The 17,343-nt window shown below is 42.4% G+C and overlaps 1 protein-coding gene across 6 annotated transcripts in view; it reads left to right on the forward strand.

Annotated features, from left to right (window-relative positions):
- The window catches only part of LOC132805784 (tensin-1-like), a 284,100-nt gene extending 267,295 nt beyond the window's left edge, over nucleotides 1-16,805 (forward strand). For 5 of the 6 annotated variants that reach the window (XM_060821037.1, XM_060821038.1, XM_060821040.1 and 2 more), the window contains 8 exons: nucleotides 1,606-1,737; nucleotides 2,797-2,889; nucleotides 3,947-4,024; nucleotides 7,182-7,259; nucleotides 8,248-8,416; nucleotides 9,999-10,067; nucleotides 11,007-11,036; nucleotides 11,802-16,805. In XM_060821037.1, the coding sequence (XP_060677020.1) occupies nucleotides 1,606-1,737; nucleotides 2,797-2,889; nucleotides 3,947-4,024; nucleotides 7,182-7,259; nucleotides 8,248-8,416; nucleotides 9,999-10,067; nucleotides 11,007-11,036; nucleotides 11,802-11,943 (791 nt within the window). In that variant the 3' untranslated portion in view covers nucleotides 11,944-16,805. The remainder of the gene's footprint in view (nucleotides 1-1,605; nucleotides 1,738-2,796; nucleotides 2,890-3,946; nucleotides 4,025-7,181; nucleotides 7,260-8,247; nucleotides 8,417-9,998; nucleotides 10,068-11,006; nucleotides 11,037-11,801) is intronic. The other variant, XM_060821039.1, reaches the window with a different exon arrangement.
- Nucleotides 16,806-17,343: the final 538 nt, after the last annotated feature.

The raw sequence follows: 17,343 nt of genomic DNA on the forward strand, positions 1-17,343 counted from the left end.
GCATTATAGAATCCCTAGCACGTAGAAGTATACCATTCAGCCCATCAAGTCCACACCAACCCTATGAAGAGCATCCCATCCAGACCCATCCCCTGTAACTCTGCATTTTCCTAATTCACCTAGCTTGCACATCCCTGGACACTATGGGCATCTTAACATGACCAACCTGCACATCTTTGGACTGGGAGAGGAAACAGAAGCACCCAGAGGAAACACAGGGAGAACTCCACAAATAGTTGCCCAAGGCTGGAATCGAACCCAGTCTGACTCCACTTGATGAAGCAGCAACACTCATAAAGCTTGTGATTTCAAATAACCCTGTTGAACTGTAACCTGTGTCAAGTGACATCTGACTTTGTCCACCCCCGGCACCTTCACATTCTGTGTTTGCTTCAGATATCCAGCATCACAATATTTTGTTCTCATTGAAAATGTAGAGATCTTGTGCAGTGCTGTCTATTTACAATAATTACAACATTCTTTACATATGGATTTTGATACTTGCACGGGGCACGGAACATATTTTTTAATGAGTAAGCCATTAAGTATCTTCAGATTATAAATAGCATTTGGTGATGCTGGTAAACATTCTTAGCCCGTTAATTTAATATTCCTATGGGTATGATTTTATGACTATATTACGTGATTTAAAATACCTGTTAACTATTTTCTAAATGAGGAAAGGCTTCGGAAACCTGAAGGACAAAGGGACTTAGGAGTCCTGGTTCAGGATTCTCTTAAAGTTAATGTGTAGGTTCATTTGGCAGTTAGGAAGGCCAATGCAAAGTTAGCATTCATTTCAAGAGGCTGGAATACAAGAGCAGAGATGTACTGCTGAAGCTGTATAGGCCTGTAGTCAGACTGCGTTGGAATATTGTAGGCATTACAAAAAAAACTGTGTATCTAGGGAAGCATTTAGTGGTGTTGGGGGGGGGGGGGGGGTGGTGGTGGTCCAGAGGAGGTTTACAAGAATGATCCTGGGGATGAAGGGCTGTGGAATTCATTTCTGTCATGTCATTGAGTGTATTTAAGACAGAGAGAGATAGGTTCTTGATTAGTAAGGGGATCAAGGGTTACAGGAGAAGGCAAGAGAACAGGGTGGAGAAACATATCAGCCATGATTGAATGGTGGAGCAGATTTGATGGGCTGAACAGCCTAATTCTGATCCTGTATCTTATGGGCGTACGCTCAAGTAAAGGACCACATTTTCACACATTGGAGCCAAATCTTTCACGAATGAAATTAGGAAACATGTCTGTGCACAGAGGGTGATAAAAATGTGAAACTTTCACAAATGGCAATTGATGCTCAATAAGTGGTAAATGTTATATCTAAAATTAGTAAATTTTCTTAGACAAAAAAGATTATGAGCAAAAGGTGAGGATATGGAATTAGGCCCCAGATCTTACTGAATGGCAAAGCAGGCTGGAGGGGGCTCCTCGTGTTCCTTTGTTCCGGATAATCATGAAAGAGTGGATTGGAGTTTAATGGGAGGAAGCTTTGTGACTGCTCATTTTTCTGATCTGAGCAAATCACTCATGCAGGCCATTCGCAGCAGTAATTCAGAATTGTAAAATCTGTTATCCAATATCTCACATTCGCAGCTATCGCCCTCTTGAAAGATCGTGAGCCAGGCTCCTTTCTCATTCGAGACAGCAATTCATTCCAGGGAGCTTATGGCCTTGCCCTCAAAGTGGTGACACCTCCAGCTAACCTCAGCTCTCACAGCACAAAAGGTATGTTTCAGATAGCCAGCCCTGTGTTTGACTGTGAACGTTTCAGGGGAACTTTGACTGCAGTTCTATCCCAGCTTGCAGCGGGTAGTTGCAGAATTGATCCCAGCGTGTGGCTCCAAATCGATGTTCACCCCCTCAAGCCCTTCCTCTCTCTCTCTCTCTCATCATTTCCTGAACAAGCTTGTGGACAATTCTGCAAAATCTATTCCCTGCTCCATTGTTTAAATATAGAATGTGCCAGCAACTGCTGCTTGACAGGCTGGCCCACTTTTAATTGGCATCAGAACGTACAGGGTGATGGAAATGGAGACAATAAATGATTTTGAAAAGAGGTTGGACGGGCAATTGAGAAAAATAAACTCACAGGGGTAGAGCGGGAGAGTGAGACAAACGGGTTTGCAGGATGCAGAATGCAGAATGGGGGGGGGGGGGGGCGGAAATCGCTGGGCTAAAGGACCTTCCCTGTGCGGTCTTTCCACTCTTACTGTAACAGCAAGCATCACCCATCAACCTGCAAGTGAGACCGATAGAATTGAGGGGGCTTCAGGGGATGAGATGGGATTTCACTTATCAGGATAAAACAGGCAAATGGGGAAGACTCGATCTGACTCCTTGGTCACAGAGCACTCACTTTACTCGCCTGGGGCTGTTCACTTACAGTCAGCACTGGCACCTCCACATCATCGGAGTCTTGTCACTGGGCAAGACTGGAGAGATTCTGAAGAGTCATACTGGACTCAAAACATTCACTCTGTTTCTCTCTTCGCAGAAGCTACCAGGCATGCCGAGTCTCTCCAGCGTTCTCTGTGTTTATTTCAGATTTCTGGCATCTGCTGGATTTTAGTTTTAGTCAAGGGATTGTTGTCCTGGCCAGTCTTGCTCTGACCCACTACCCGCTCTGAGTTTTCCACTGTTAGTAACTAGAATATACAAGGCAGCTCATTTATGGGGAGCAAAGGGATCCGGAGAAGGCTAGGCTTGGATGGACTGAGCCGGGTATCGTACGCATCGTTTCTTTTGGCACAGTGCTGTCCTAATTTCTGCAAATTGTCCCCACAGGTGATCCCAATGAGCTGCTGGTTAGGCATTTCCTCATCGAGACAGGCCCAAAAGGGGTGAAGATCAAGGGTTGCCAGAATGAGCCTCACTTTGGTAAGATGCTGGATGCTGCTGGAGAGAGCATCTTTGAGAGTCTCAATGTGCTGGATTGATTCATTGTCTACAGCTTTAATAACTAGGAGCAACGAATAGGAGCTGCCCCACGTCAAGCAAAGAACTCATTTTTTTTAAACAAACCATTCAGTCACTAAAACACCACATGATAAAACAAAGTCAGACCACTCAGAAAAATCTCCCATTTCAGCAGCCACAGCTTGATGTGCTCCTTCACTTCCAACCTCTTGAGCATTGCCGACTTTAGTCACTGCACCATTGGTCATACCTTCAGTTACTGACATGACCAAATGACTTATCACAGATCAAATGGTATTGTATTACACAGAAAAGCAGAGAACAAGATCATTCAGCCCATCAGTTTTGTGCTGGTATTTCTGTTCCGCACAAATTCCCTTCCATTTCTCTTCATCTAGCTCTATCCTTCTAACCCTGCCTCCCCGGTGTTTCATCACCTTTCTCCCTTAAATGCATCTATATTATATGTCTCAACCACTTCCTGTGGTCGCAACGTCCACATGCTCACACTCTATGGGTAAAGATGTTGCTTAAAGTCTGGTTGAAGATTTGTAGCTCGGGTGTCCGTTGTTGTGGTTCTGTTCGCCGAGCTGGAAGTTTTTGCTGCAAACGTTTCGTTCCCTGGCTAGGGAACATCATCAGTGCTATTGGAGCCTCCTGTGAAGCGCTGCTTTGATGTTTCTTCCGGTGTTTCACCGGAAGAAACATCAAAGCAGCGCTTCACAGGAGGCTCCAATAGCACTGATGATGTTCCCTAGCCAGGGAACGAAACGTTTGCAGCAAAAACTTCCAGCTCGGCGAACAGAACCACAACAAAGATGTTGCTCCTGAATTTTCTGTTGGAGTGATCTGTGACTTTCTGGTATTTAGAACTCCTAGTGCTGTTCTTTGGAATGTTTTACTGTGTATTAAGCTGCTATATAAATGCAAGAGATTTTTTTAGAAAGTGACCCTTCAGATACTTTTGCAAAGTGATTCCTTGGGATTGAAAACTAACTGGCTTTTGTGTTTGATGCAGGTAGTCTATCAGCCCTGGTTTATCAGCACTCCATCACACCCATCTCCCTGCCCTACAAGCTAAAGATTCCAGACAAAGGTAACACACCCTCTGAACCTAAAAGATAGCAGTCTTCTTGTAAAGTATTGGGGATGGGAGGGGATGGGAAGAGATGGGGGTCAGGGCGAGATAAACCTAAATATTTACAGAATATTTGGGGAGAATCAACCTTGTGTGCTTTCAAGACACAGGTTAAAGATCACACGTACCACTGTCACCTGTTGAGGGAGGGACGAAGCTGTGCCTTCATTGAACAAGGGAAGTTTTCCACCTGAATCGACAATGTCTTGTAAAGCCTCAGAATGTTTGAAATGTGAAGAATTGCTTTCTTGGGATGTGAGAGAATTGCCCAACAAGGAATGAATGGACCGGTATTCTTTGGAGATTTAGAAAAATGAGAGGTAATTTCATAGCAGGGTAACGGCTCAGCCATTTTGGATTCAAATGGGAGAAATTTCTGAATCAGTCATAGAGTTATAAAGCACAGAACCAGACAGTTCAGTCCAACTCATCTATGCTGACCAGATATCCTCAATAAATCTAGTCCCATTTGCCAGCACTAGGCCCATATACCTCTAAACCCTTCCTATTAATACACCAGTACATCCAGATGCCTTTTAAATGTTGTAATTGTACCAGCCTCCACCACTTCCTCTGGCAGCTCATTCCATACACGCACTACCCTCTGCATGAAAAAGTTGCCTGTCAGATCCCTTTTAAGACTTTCCCCCTCATCTTAAAAGTCACCCCTTAGCCTATGATGCTCCAGGGAAAGCAAGCTCCAGACTGTTCAGCCTCTCCCTATAACTCAAAACCTCCAACCCCAACAAGATTCGTGTAAATCTTTTCAGTACCCTTTCACGTTTAACAATATCTTTCCTATAATAGGAAGACCAGAATTGTATGCAGTATTCTAAAAGTGGTCTCACCAATATCCTGTACAGCCACAACCTGACATTCCAACTCTTAGACTCCATACACTGACCAATAAAAGCAAGCATACCAAATGCTTCCTTCACCATCCTGTGTACCCACAACACCAATTTCGAGGAACTATGTACTTGCACTCCTAGGGTCATGAATCTTTGAACTTTTGCTATCCCAGAGGGCCATGGAAGCTCAGTTACTGAGTCAGAGAGTCATCTAGCTCAGAAACAGGCCCAACTGATATTCAGGGTAGGTAAAAACAATGACTGCAGATGCTGGAAACCAGATTTTGGATTAGTGGTGCTAGAAGAGCAATATTCAAGCATGGAATCTACAGCCATTTGGACACTGAGGGAACCAAGGTACTGGTTTGGGTGATGCTGGGGTTGGTGGTGACAGCTAGGAAAGTAGATTCGAGAGCAAGGATCTACTGTAATCTTATTGAATAGTTTAGCAGACTGGAAGGGCTGAATGGCCAACTCTGTTTATTTCCTATTAGCACTGTGAGCTTTGTTGGCCTAGATGAGCATGAAGCAAAGGAAATTCGAGATGGGTTTTCCATCTCACAGTTTTGTCAGAATTCGATCCCTTTTCCAATGGAATGATTGGCTGGGAATGGTATATTGGAATATTTAATGCTTGTGGTTAGGATTGTGGTTTCTAAAATGTTAATCTGACCTTGGTCTGTGAACTTCTCTAATGCTTTTTATTTTTAATGAAGTGATTGTGATACAAACTCTTACCATCAGAACCAAATTATAAATAATCTGTGATCAATTATTCCTGAAAACATTTGCCGTATAAATGTTTCGTATGTTTACTGTTAAATTCTGGGGATTTGTCCACTGTTGGAATAGGGACGGAGTTTGCAATGTTGATTCATGGTGCACTTATTCCCTCTGCTGGACAGCACTTGCCATGGTTTCTGGGTTGGGTTTCTTCCAACTTTTCTTCCATCCTGGAGACACTGACTGTTACTGGGCACTATTCCAGGACCACCTGGGGGCACCACCTTGAATTGGAGCAAAGCACAAATTTTAGCAGTATAATTGTTAATCCCCTTGCACAAATACCTCATCCTTGGCAATAAACAGAATATTAACATAATAGCTCTTGAAGTAACCCTCAGAGCTCTGTTCTTCTCAACCTTTCCTAACTAATTTGGATACTGATGTCGATAACTTGAGAGAACCGGCTCTCCACCCTTTATCATTTTAAATTCACTTTGTTTGCTTCAAAGCTGCCCTGGCCTCAGTGCTGCCCTCCTGTGTTTATAGCTACCTGACATGACTTTTTTGTCTGGCATCATTCTTCAGCTGTCAGGTTAACAATAAGTCATGGAGGCATCACACTAGATCTTGCCATCTGTGTGCCTTCTTGTTATTGGGACCTGTGATCAGTCCTGCAGAGCAGAGCTTCCTGCTCTGAATAGTGCAGCTCATCTCTGGCTACTGGAACAGTAACATAGTGATAACATGACTAGATCAGTAATCCAGAGACACAATTTCAAATCCCACTGTAGTAACTGAGCAGACTTTAAAACAATTACTAAATCTGGAATGATTAAAGATGGTGAAAATTCTCAATTGGTAGAAACTTTCATCCGGTTCATTAATGTCCTTCAGGGAAGGAAATCTGCCATCCTCACTTGGTCTGGTCGACATCTGACTCCAAACCCACTGTGGTTGACTCTCAACTGCCTTCTGAAATGTCAAGAGTGGGTGCAGGAAAAGCACCGCAGGTCAGGCAACATCCTAGGAGCAGGAGAATTGATGTTTCGGGCATAAGCCCTTCTTCAGGATTTCTGATGAAGGGCTTTTGCCCGAAACGTTGATTCTCCTGCTCCTCAGATGCTGCCTGACCTGCTGTGCTTTTCCAGCACCACACTCTCGACCCTGATTTCCAGCGTGTGCAGTCCTCACTTTCTCCTGCCTTCTGAAATGGCCTGGCAAGCAACTCAGGTGTACCAAACTGCAAAAAAACAGTGGGTTTACCTGCACAATACAGACTGCAGCTGTTCAAGGAGGCAGCTCATTACCACCACAAGGGTAATTAGGGATGGGCAATAAATGTCAGCTTTACTGGCAATACTCACATCTCAAGAACATGTATATATAAAAAAGGGGCTAATAGCCATGAAAACTCGAGACAACTCAATAAAAATGTTGCGATGTTCCTGCCATTGTTTAGTGAGGAGAATTCTCCTAACTGTGAGGGCTGCAGATAGAGGATTTAACTGACAATAATTTGCTGTGCCTTTCCCTTCCAGATCCCATGGATGAAACCCAGGATAATGTTGCCCCTGGCAATACCAGTACTGCTGCAGAGTTGCTCAAACAGGGAGCGGGTGAGGATTCCTGTTGGTACCTGCTCACTGCTGTTTATTAAAAACTATCCCTTCCTCATACAATCTCTAAAGGTGTAATATATGGCATATTAAATTTGACGTGACAAAGTGCACAATAGTTCAGTTTCATTGAAGACACTGTGTAATACTCTGAAGTACTTCACTACATTTACAATTAGAGGATGAAATTATACCAAACATTTCATGCCAAATGGGTTCTGCTGCATACAGCTCAAGGGCTGTACGTGGGATCTTGTCCCTGAGTGTACGATTGGAGGGGGGCATTAGACAGTGGCCTTGCCTCATTGAACCTTTGTGGTGGCTGCCCCGTGCTTTAGTGCATCCCTCAGCATGTAGTGCTGAACATTGGAATCTGCCAGTTTGCAATACCTAGTCCTGAACAACTGAAAGACCAGCAAGTTTCTGGCAGACCAAAAGGTACCTGCTTTTCTGTTAGGATGAATGAAGAATGGGAATACTGGGTCGAATTCTCTCCCACTCAAAGCCATTCACTTAGGCAGAGTTAAATTGTGCCTGGTTTTGCACAGGCCTTAATAACAGCTTGCATTGGATTTCCTTCTAAATATTCACAAATAACAACGTGAGGAGAGGATGAACAGAATTCTTTTTTGCAAAGGAAACCAGATGTCGAGAGCAGGATAATGTGAGAGATTGTGGAGAAAGAGCAGGGATTCAGGACAAATTGGAGCTCTTCCAAAGAGCCAGCACAGACACAATGGGCTGATTGGCCTCTTTCTGCTCTATATCAGTGGATAAGGATTCTCTCAGCTTTGTTCAATAGAATTACTGAGATATCATTAATGGATAGATTATTGAATCAAAATAGTGGTATTAATTTAGGAAACGGCCATTAATGCCTCGTAAGGAATCTGCTGGCTTGTGTTGAATAGTTGGTTTGTTTTAATCTGGACTTTGGGCTGGGCTAGTGCACTGTACTGTCTGATGCAGTATTTCTTCTGGCTTTCAGCTTGCAATGTATTGTATATCAATTCAGTGGAGACAGAATCCTTGACTGGGCCACAAGCAGTCGCCAAAGCAACTATGCAGACTTTTGCCATGAAGCCTCGGCCTACCGCCACTGTGGTACACTTCAAAGTTTCAGTCCAGGGCATCACCTTAACAGACAGCCAACGAAAGTAAGTCCACATTAGTGTTACTCGAACTATAACAACAATAACTCATTTTATATAGCACCTTTAGCATAATAAAACATCCCCAAGGTGCTTTGTAGGAGGTTTATATGACTTTAAGCCACACCATAGAATCATAGAAATCATGGAAACAGGCCATTTGACCCAACAGGTCCACACCAACCCTCTGAAGAGTATCCCACCCAGACCTATGCCCCTACCCTATTGTGCTATATTTACCCTGACTAATGCATCTAACCTACACATCCCTGAACACTATGGACAGTTCAGCATGGCCAATTCACTGAACCTGCACATATTTGGACTGTGGGAGGAAACCCATGCAGACAAGGGGAGAATGTGCAAACTCCACACAGTCGCCCAAGGCTAGAATCGAGCACAAGTCCCTGGCGCTGTGAGGCAGCAGTGCTAACCACTGATCCATCATGCTACCCAGGAGAAGTGGAGAGGTCAGCTTTAAGGACTATTTTAAAGGAGGAAAATGCAAGGTAGAGAAGCAGGGAGGGAATACCAAAGCTTGGGATCATAGCTTCCAAAAGCCAGAAGTGGAGCAATTAAAGTTGGGGCTGTTCAAGAAACCAAACCTAAAGGAATTCAGATATCTTGAAGAGTTTTGGAGGCATGAAGGGGGGCCAAATGGCCTCCTCTTGTTCTTATGTTGCTAACATCAGACACTGCATGGGACATCCTGCCCTTGGGAGCTATCAGTGTGTCTGAATGGTCAGTAGTTCCATTTCTCCAAGCAATGGCAGAGCTCAGGAGAAGATGCTGCCTGAACTGCAGGAGGCGGCCTGAAGACTGCCACAAGAAACTCCAGTTCCCCGGGTTTAGAGAGTGGGGAGGAATCCTGGAGCCTGAGAGGGATGCAGGTTCTGTCAAGTAGCAGAAAAGGAAAGGTGGGATATCATCGTGGTGGGTGGAATCTGTCCCAGTTCACAAACAGTAACTCCCAAAAGAGGTGCTTCCCCAGTCTTCCTTCCTGCTTTTCTTCAAATAGGTATTTAAAAATAAACCTGCGCATACATGTCCAAATATCCGCATCAGACATATTTTCCCATATTACGTGTGGTATTAGAACAAGTTCAATTTACACTTATTTATTTACAAAAAGTGGGTTCCCAATTTTGGGAGCTGCCTGCCCTCTGTATTATGGGGTGGGGTCAAGGGTCAGCAGTGAAGTGCTGATTGGGCACCTGCCTATTTTACCTGCCCTCCCACCAAAAACACACCCAGGTACATGACCAGATCTTCTGCAAATCACAAAACAAGTGAAATTTTGGGGATAGTTGCTGATTTGACAAAAATCTGTCAATTTCCAAACTTTAAAAAATTGATTGGGAATAACTTTTGAATCCTTGGCCACTTCCAAGCTACAAAGTTATTTGAGACAGAGAATGTGAATCTTAAACACGGGCCATTGCTGCAGTATCGGGCCAGTTTTACGGACCTTGTCCATTTGTTCTCTTTGCTGATAAAATTGGATTTCACAAAACAGGTTGAAAAGAAATTCCACTATTGTAAATTTCTTTCCATTTCTAAACATACTTGTTTCTTTTATGCTCAACAGAATTTTTTTCAGACGCCATTATCCAGTCAACACAGTTACATTCTGTAACCTAGATCCACATGATCGAAGGTATGTTGACCCTAGTTAGGGCAAAATGAGCTACTCTCATGCTGATCTGGGTATTACTGCTTTAGAGATTACATGTGGCTACATTTTGTTGGGTTTGTTCTTAGATGTTGGTGTATTATTATCAATCATCCATTCCTTTTCAGCTTTGTGCTCATAGGGTGAGGGTATTAGGACTGGAGAAGAATATTCATTGTTCCATCCAGCATTCACAGCTAGTCATATATAACCCAACCAAATGCAGAGGAAAGCTCTCTTATGCTCTGCCTTGACCTCAAAACTCACAACATTATGACATTTCCAACTACTTCCCACACAGTCATCCTTTGGCCTCTCTGAGGGTGAATGCCAATTTGTGCCGAATTAGGAGCAGCTTTTTGCTGTAGACCCTATACTCACTGGGAGGACCGCATGTGCAAGTATGAAATGCTCGAATATCAACAGCTGTTTGGACAAGAAAACAAATTTCAGGCAGAGTGAAGAGGGGAGTTAATGCTCCCCCAAACGCAGTTGGATTTTGGCTGTGTACCTTCCTGGTAACAGCCTGTAGAGCACAGTCATGTGACACGGAGCTGCTTGAGTAAAAGCTCAACTAAAAGCACTGCCTAAGGATTAATCTGATGGAAAAGTTAGGAATGAACAGTTAGAAATTAACCCCCTCTATGTTAACAGTTTGACATCTGTGTAGGAGATTGTAGCATCAGAATTATGTATTTGACACTGAATTTAACCGTGGAATACAAAGATGTTATACTGCTAGATATTGGACTTTTATATTATAGAACCAGATAATTTAAAAACAATTTATGCAGTAGTGTTCACTTTTTTTCAAAATGTAAAATTAGAAAAAATAAGTTCCCCACCTCTAACCTGAATTCTTCAGTGCTGTAGCTGCCTTTGTTCTCGTGCACACCCTACCACATTGCATCTCTTCTTTTCCAGGTGGACCAACGCAGATGGTACAACATCAAAGTAAGTGATTCGGGAAGTACACAGGGGATCTCAGAGACTGGGACCATGTGTTGGCCCTGACAGCTGTGATCTGTGCATCTCAAGATCCTGATTTGAGCCATGTGTTCAGCACTGGGAGGAGGGGAAATGCAATACAGAAAATGACTAAATTCCCCATGGCAACAGAGTTAAGGTCCCAATTGCCCAAAGCTACATCCCTGCATTACCAGCTTTGAAGCATCAGTGTAAGAAGTCCCTGTACAGATGTTCAGCTGAAACCTGATCAAACCACTTCACTTGCAAAATTATTTTTGAACTGACAATTTTCACAAAGCTATCTTGTGTTACCCTGCAGACTAAAGCCTCATCAGTATTGTGCCCTCAATGTCTTCTGTAAGATGTGATTTCCAGCCCTGAACTTATATGCAGGATGTAGATTGTGAAACCGATCCCTTATCATCAGTTAAGGAAGAAGTTTAAGAAATGTTTGATTGGATTTTCAAAGGGTCACGGGATTGGGTGCACGTAGCATCAGAAAATTGACATATGCACATCCTCTCAGGATCCCAATGCTGCTGGGACGCTTGTGAATTTTGAAAGGGCTGGTGGAGGCAGCGAACAGGAAGGCTGCTTGCTGCCAATTAATGGCTACTTAAGCTCCTAAAGGAGTTTCTTAAGGAATGTTTCTGGAATTGAAATTTTCAAAATTTTTTCTGTCCGGTCTGAAATCCAAATTGAACCTAGTTTTTAGCCCTTCTCTCACTTCCTTCTTTCTCTCTCTTCCAGAATGTTTGGTTTTGTGGCAAAGAAGCAGGGCAGCACGTTGGACAATGTCTGCCATCTTTTTGCTGAGCTCGACCCAGAACAGCCTGCATCAGCCATTGTGAATTTCATCACCAAGGTCATGCTGGGGCCCCAGAAGAGATGAAGCCTTGATTCAGAGAGAAGCCAAGGGAACGAGCTGGTAAAGAAAGATGGATGGCTACTTCTGTCTCACCACCGCTGTCAGACATGAAAGGAATGAGCTTCCTTTGCATCAAAACATTTTTTTTAAAACACAAAAGAAAATATCTTTCTCTGTTTCAGTTCAGCCAGACCTTGCTGTAGCTTCTATCTAAATATTCCGATGACAGGAGATTTCGTTAATATCAGTTGAGAGTTGATTGCTCTAGGGTCAGGAAGGGACAGCTAAGCAGGGCTTGACCTCATTGTAATCATATTTTCCCTCAGAAACCATCAAGCCTTTAGAAACAATGACAAGTCACCGCAAGATATGTTTCAGTGGCGGTAATGCTGCGGTTTGGTGGAGGCTTTTTCAGGTCTATGTTAAAGTGCAGAAGCTTGGTCACTGACTGATGCCTGTGAACATTATAAAGTGTGGGAAATGGAGCTAGGAGCTGACAGTGAGAAAGGGCGTTTTCAGGCGATTAAAGGATAGTGGGTGACACTTATTAGGCATCAATATATTCAGGTTTGTGAAATCAGGGGTATGCTATTATAGATACAGCAGATTCAAAAAATCAGTAAATCCTATACTGGCAGAGCATTGGGATTGTCCTCCAAGTGTACATTGACAGGCTCCCAGTTTATAAGACATACAGTCCTCTCAGTCTAATGTCAATATCAGCCCCACACTGGTCTAACAGTGAGATCACCCAAGGCAAAATGTCAGAAAGAGTGTGAAACTGATAATAACTCAGTGCAATTTACCTGATATAACAATCAAATGTAACAGACATGGCATTCCTTAGTGTGAAGCATAGGTCAGGCCTACTCCTAAAATTCATTTCATTGAATTACTGAACGAATTGTCTAACACTGTAACACTTCAATCAGATTAAAGCTAATTCCTGGACATTTTTCTTAACACACACATTGATGGAGATTTCTACAAACTAGAGAGTGCAATTAATGAGCAGGGCTCGAGGAGTATGTGGGATACTAAACTCAAACAAACCCAGTCAGACCCAGGGATCAGGCCTCTGTGCTGAGTTCACCTGAGGAGTTGGGTGAGGAGGGTATATGGGTGCAGATAGCAACAGGCTCAGGTACAATACTGCCCCACACCTAAACGGTGTGTGTGAACATTTGCTGTCTGGAATATACACATGATAAATGGACACTTAGACAGGTAAGGTGTAGCATCTCTCCAATCATGCCCTCCAACTTAACCTTAGAGCAAGGGTGACACACTCATTTCTGAATGTTTTGTTACACTACATGATCTTATCTCTTGAAACATATTCACTGGCCTGTTCTGGACTAAACACTGTCACTAATGTTCCAATGCCAACCCAAGCCTTTCAGAGTCTGAAGAAGTGAAGTTGCCTGTCCCTCACATCTGTCACTCATCTTCAGAAGATTTCCCACATGTAAGACAGTTGGTTATTCAGGGGTTTCAATTAATTCCCCTCAACAAAACATTATGACTCAGCTCCTTGCTCCTGTTCTGCTCCCTCATCTAGTTTCCATTGAAGAAAAGATGCTAGTTTGGCTCCTTGCCATGCAATCTTCTGCATGTTTTTCAAAAGCAGAATTATCCCATCAGTGAGCGGGTTTTATTTTCATAACAACAACTTAAAGACTTTTGGACAATAGGCAAAGTTACTTCTTTGCTATACATATCCCAATCAGACAAAGTGTTATTGATGGAAGTGTAACTGTTCCTCTTTCCACGGTTGCTTCCTAATCACTGAGGATTTCTAATATTTTCTCTATTTATATAATCAAACTTGTTCCCTTCATCAGGTCATGCCAATCACATTCTGAATTCCTGAGCACAGTACAAATTAATCACACTCAATCTTAAGTGTGCAAAGATTGAAACAAAATATTTGAATGATCCATGAAATTTAATGTCACACTTTCTAAATAAAAGTATACACAACCCTTCTGTTCTCCTGGGAAAGCATCTGTTGCACCTATTTCAACAGAAGCATTAAATGCACCAAAACAGCAGAAATGGTCAACACAGCAGCATCTATATCCCAAGAGGACCGACAGAGAGAAAAATATTGTCCAACTTTAACTGATATCATGTTGATTCCTTGTAGCCAGTTCAATGTGCCCACCACTTACTCCAGTATAATTGGATCTTGGAACTGTGAGGATGTTAGAAAGTGAGGAGATGGGGCCTGATCTTTTCTCATGCAGCAGTTCCTATGTGCCACCCAGTTTCCCCCTCCTCAGAGCCAAGTAAATGAACCGAGAGAGTATGAATTAACCGTGGTGAATGAGATTGCAGTGAATCATTTGGACCAAATGAGATATCCTGCAAAAATGCTTTGACTGCTCAGTTGCCTTCACAATGGTCGTGTGAAGTATTGCAAGGTTGTAGTGTTGAACGGGACTCAGAAAGCTCACAGTGTCGTATATATAATATATTGTATGAGTATGTGTGTAATATATGTATATGAACTTGGTGACAAAATGGAATATTATGAAATCTCAGAATGGAGTTATACTGCCTGACAGATGGTGAGTTAATGCGATAGTTGTTGCTGTGCTTATTTTATTAAATATGTAAATTTATTTGGACAAATAGTTAGATGCCATTTGCAAACACAATAGTTTTGAAGTTTATAACTGTGGTTAGCATTTCTATTGGGGTTGCTGAAAGGAATCTGAATTCACATTCTGTTGTGTCGTGAAGCCATGGGCAGGACACAGGCTTCACAGCAGCTTTAAATCAGACAACCTTTGACATCAAATTATGTCAGACTAATCAAATTATACTGGTAAAATATCTTCTAAGTGTATTTCACAAGGGGGTGTGGGGAAGGGGGTAGAACAAGGGACTGGTCAGAGGTATAACTAAGCTGAAGTCAATATAGTGGTTTAGCAACTGCAATGCCTATGACTCAGCCATCAGTAAGTTACTCTCCCAGCCACATTGCCCAAAGCAGCCATGGTTGTGACCGAAGATTCCACGCCATCTCGGGTTACGAGAGATCAGGAACATTTGGTTCAGTAAAGAAAAATATATTTTTATGTTCTTAGTCAGATATAGACAAAAGTATTAATCAGAGAAATCTCTATTGCAATGATAAAGTCAGTCCTAAAATGTCAATCTGTCTCTGCCAAATGTGTATATCTAATGATATATTCAACATACAGGTCTCTTTGTGAGAACAGTGATTATCAGTCAACCAGGGGCTTCCCATAGTTTTGCCTGGAGGGAGGAGGAAAGGGTGAACAGAATTGTTGTTGATGATGAAGTAAACACAAAGAATTGCAGCTGCTGGAAATCTGAAACAAAACAGAGAATGTTGGAGTAACTCAGCAGGTCTGGCAGCATCTGTGGAGAGAAAAAGGGAGTTAACATTTCGAATCCAGTGACCTAGATGAGTTTCTCCAGCATTGTGTTTTTGTTATTACTGAAGGTCGGTGAGTTAGGAAATATGTTTTACTGGTAATGTGGTTCCACGTTTAACCTAACCTTCAAAGGTTGAAGCAAACAAAACTTCTGGGGGCAACAGTCTGGTTAAGTGAGGAAGGGACAGACACACACTGGGTGCCTTCACTAGTCAAGGCTTCACCGTGTCACTGGAGTTGGAATGTCCTCAGAGTACCTCTCTCACATATCCATTGTATAAATCAGGGGAGAGATGCAAGTCAGTAGGGAATCAGCTTGTGTTAGAATCCTTGGCATGAAAGGGAAATGCAGCACTCTGAATTGAATGTGTGCAGACAATCTGATTTCAAAGACAGGCAGAGGAAACTGGCACATAGCCACTGGAATCCCAGAACTGCTTTGCCAATTGCTGTCTCTTCTGGACAATTGTACAGGGGCTTAGAGAAAAAAAGAACTATTCTCCCAAAGGGTGTGGCCGGTGCTTTCCGAGCAATGAGACGGCCCCTACGCTGTGTTAGGGGAAGCTGTGTCCAAATCTCAGAGGCTGATCAACACATTAGACAAGGTAGCCGAGGAAGTACAGATTTGATCTGCTTTCATCATATTGTATATTACATATTTTAATCAAAGTCTATAGTTTTATTTGTATAGCTCAGACATTTATTTTACCTGATAATGGAGAATTTATGGAAAAAGCTTTAGTCAAGAACGTATAATATATTATACTTATGCTGTTATTTACTTTTGTATTTTAGTGTTTTATCAATCCAATGCCAGCTAAACAAAGCTTCATGTATTCTTTTGTGTGTATACCACGTGTTCATATTTTCTCTCCAAGTATACTACGTCTCTAAAGAAATGAAAGATCATGCCTTGTCTTCTCACTTTGAATTGGACTCTGAGGGTGCCTTGTTCAAAGCCCTGAAGCTGGTTGGTGGAATGGTCAGCTTGGGTCAAGTCACATCAGCCCAGGATTTTAATTTTCCATCCTGCGCTCAGGGAATTCAGTCCAGACAGATACCAGAGGCCCCAGCACCCCTCATTCAATCAGTTCTCCAACTGATACTGGGGAGCAGGGGTCACATCCATTGTTTCACAGTCGGCTAGCCTGCCAATGTTGCCATGAAAAATGTTTTCAGTGGGTGGGATGCTTTGATACTGAAGTGACCATTTGTTTTCCAGATTTTTACCTCTTATTTCCTAAAATGACAGCATCATGTTTAATAGTGCGTGATTGAATTCTTAAGAGAATATTTCTGCTTCGTAGTATCAGCAGTGAGAAAACTGTCACAGCAGTGCCTCCTGCTGGAAGATGTGTGACACGGTTGGAACTTGTCCTAAACATTTCCTGTGCCAATTCAGAGTTTATAAGAATCTTGTGCTGCAATGTGTAACAGAATTTAATTTGTTAATAAAACAGCAGTTGCGAGAAATTATTTCCAAAGGTGCTCATTTGCATTTACCTGAAACAATTTCTTGACACAAGACTCTCAATTGAACCACACAGACAAGGTGGACTTTTTTGACATCAACAACTTGCATTTCTGCAGTGCCTTTACTGCTAGAAACATGTCCATGGGTGTTTCACAAGAGCATTATGAAAGAATGGAGGATATATTGCTGGACCTCATAAACAAAGGGAAATAAAACAGAGCGGACAGGGAACATTAGGAAGGGGGAACATCTGGGAAAGGGTGATCACAAAGTAATAAGATTCGAATGCCAGATAGACAGTATATAAATCACAGTAATACATTGGGGAAAAGTCAACTATATGAGAATGGAGCTTGAAGAAAATAAACTGGAGAAAAATATAGACAGGCAAGAAGATTGCACAATAGGGGAGAAAATCGAATGTAAAAACTGAGAAAGTACAGGAGAAATATATTCCACTAAAAAAATTAGAACTGGACAATATTGAGAAACAATGGATAATTAAAGGGGATAAAATGGAATCTAACACAAAAGGATTCC

The sequence above is a fragment of the Hemiscyllium ocellatum genome, chromosome X (assembly GCF_020745735.1).
Source record: "Hemiscyllium ocellatum isolate sHemOce1 chromosome X, sHemOce1.pat.X.cur, whole genome shotgun sequence".
Lineage (NCBI taxonomy): Eukaryota > Metazoa > Chordata > Chondrichthyes > Orectolobiformes > Hemiscylliidae > Hemiscyllium > Hemiscyllium ocellatum.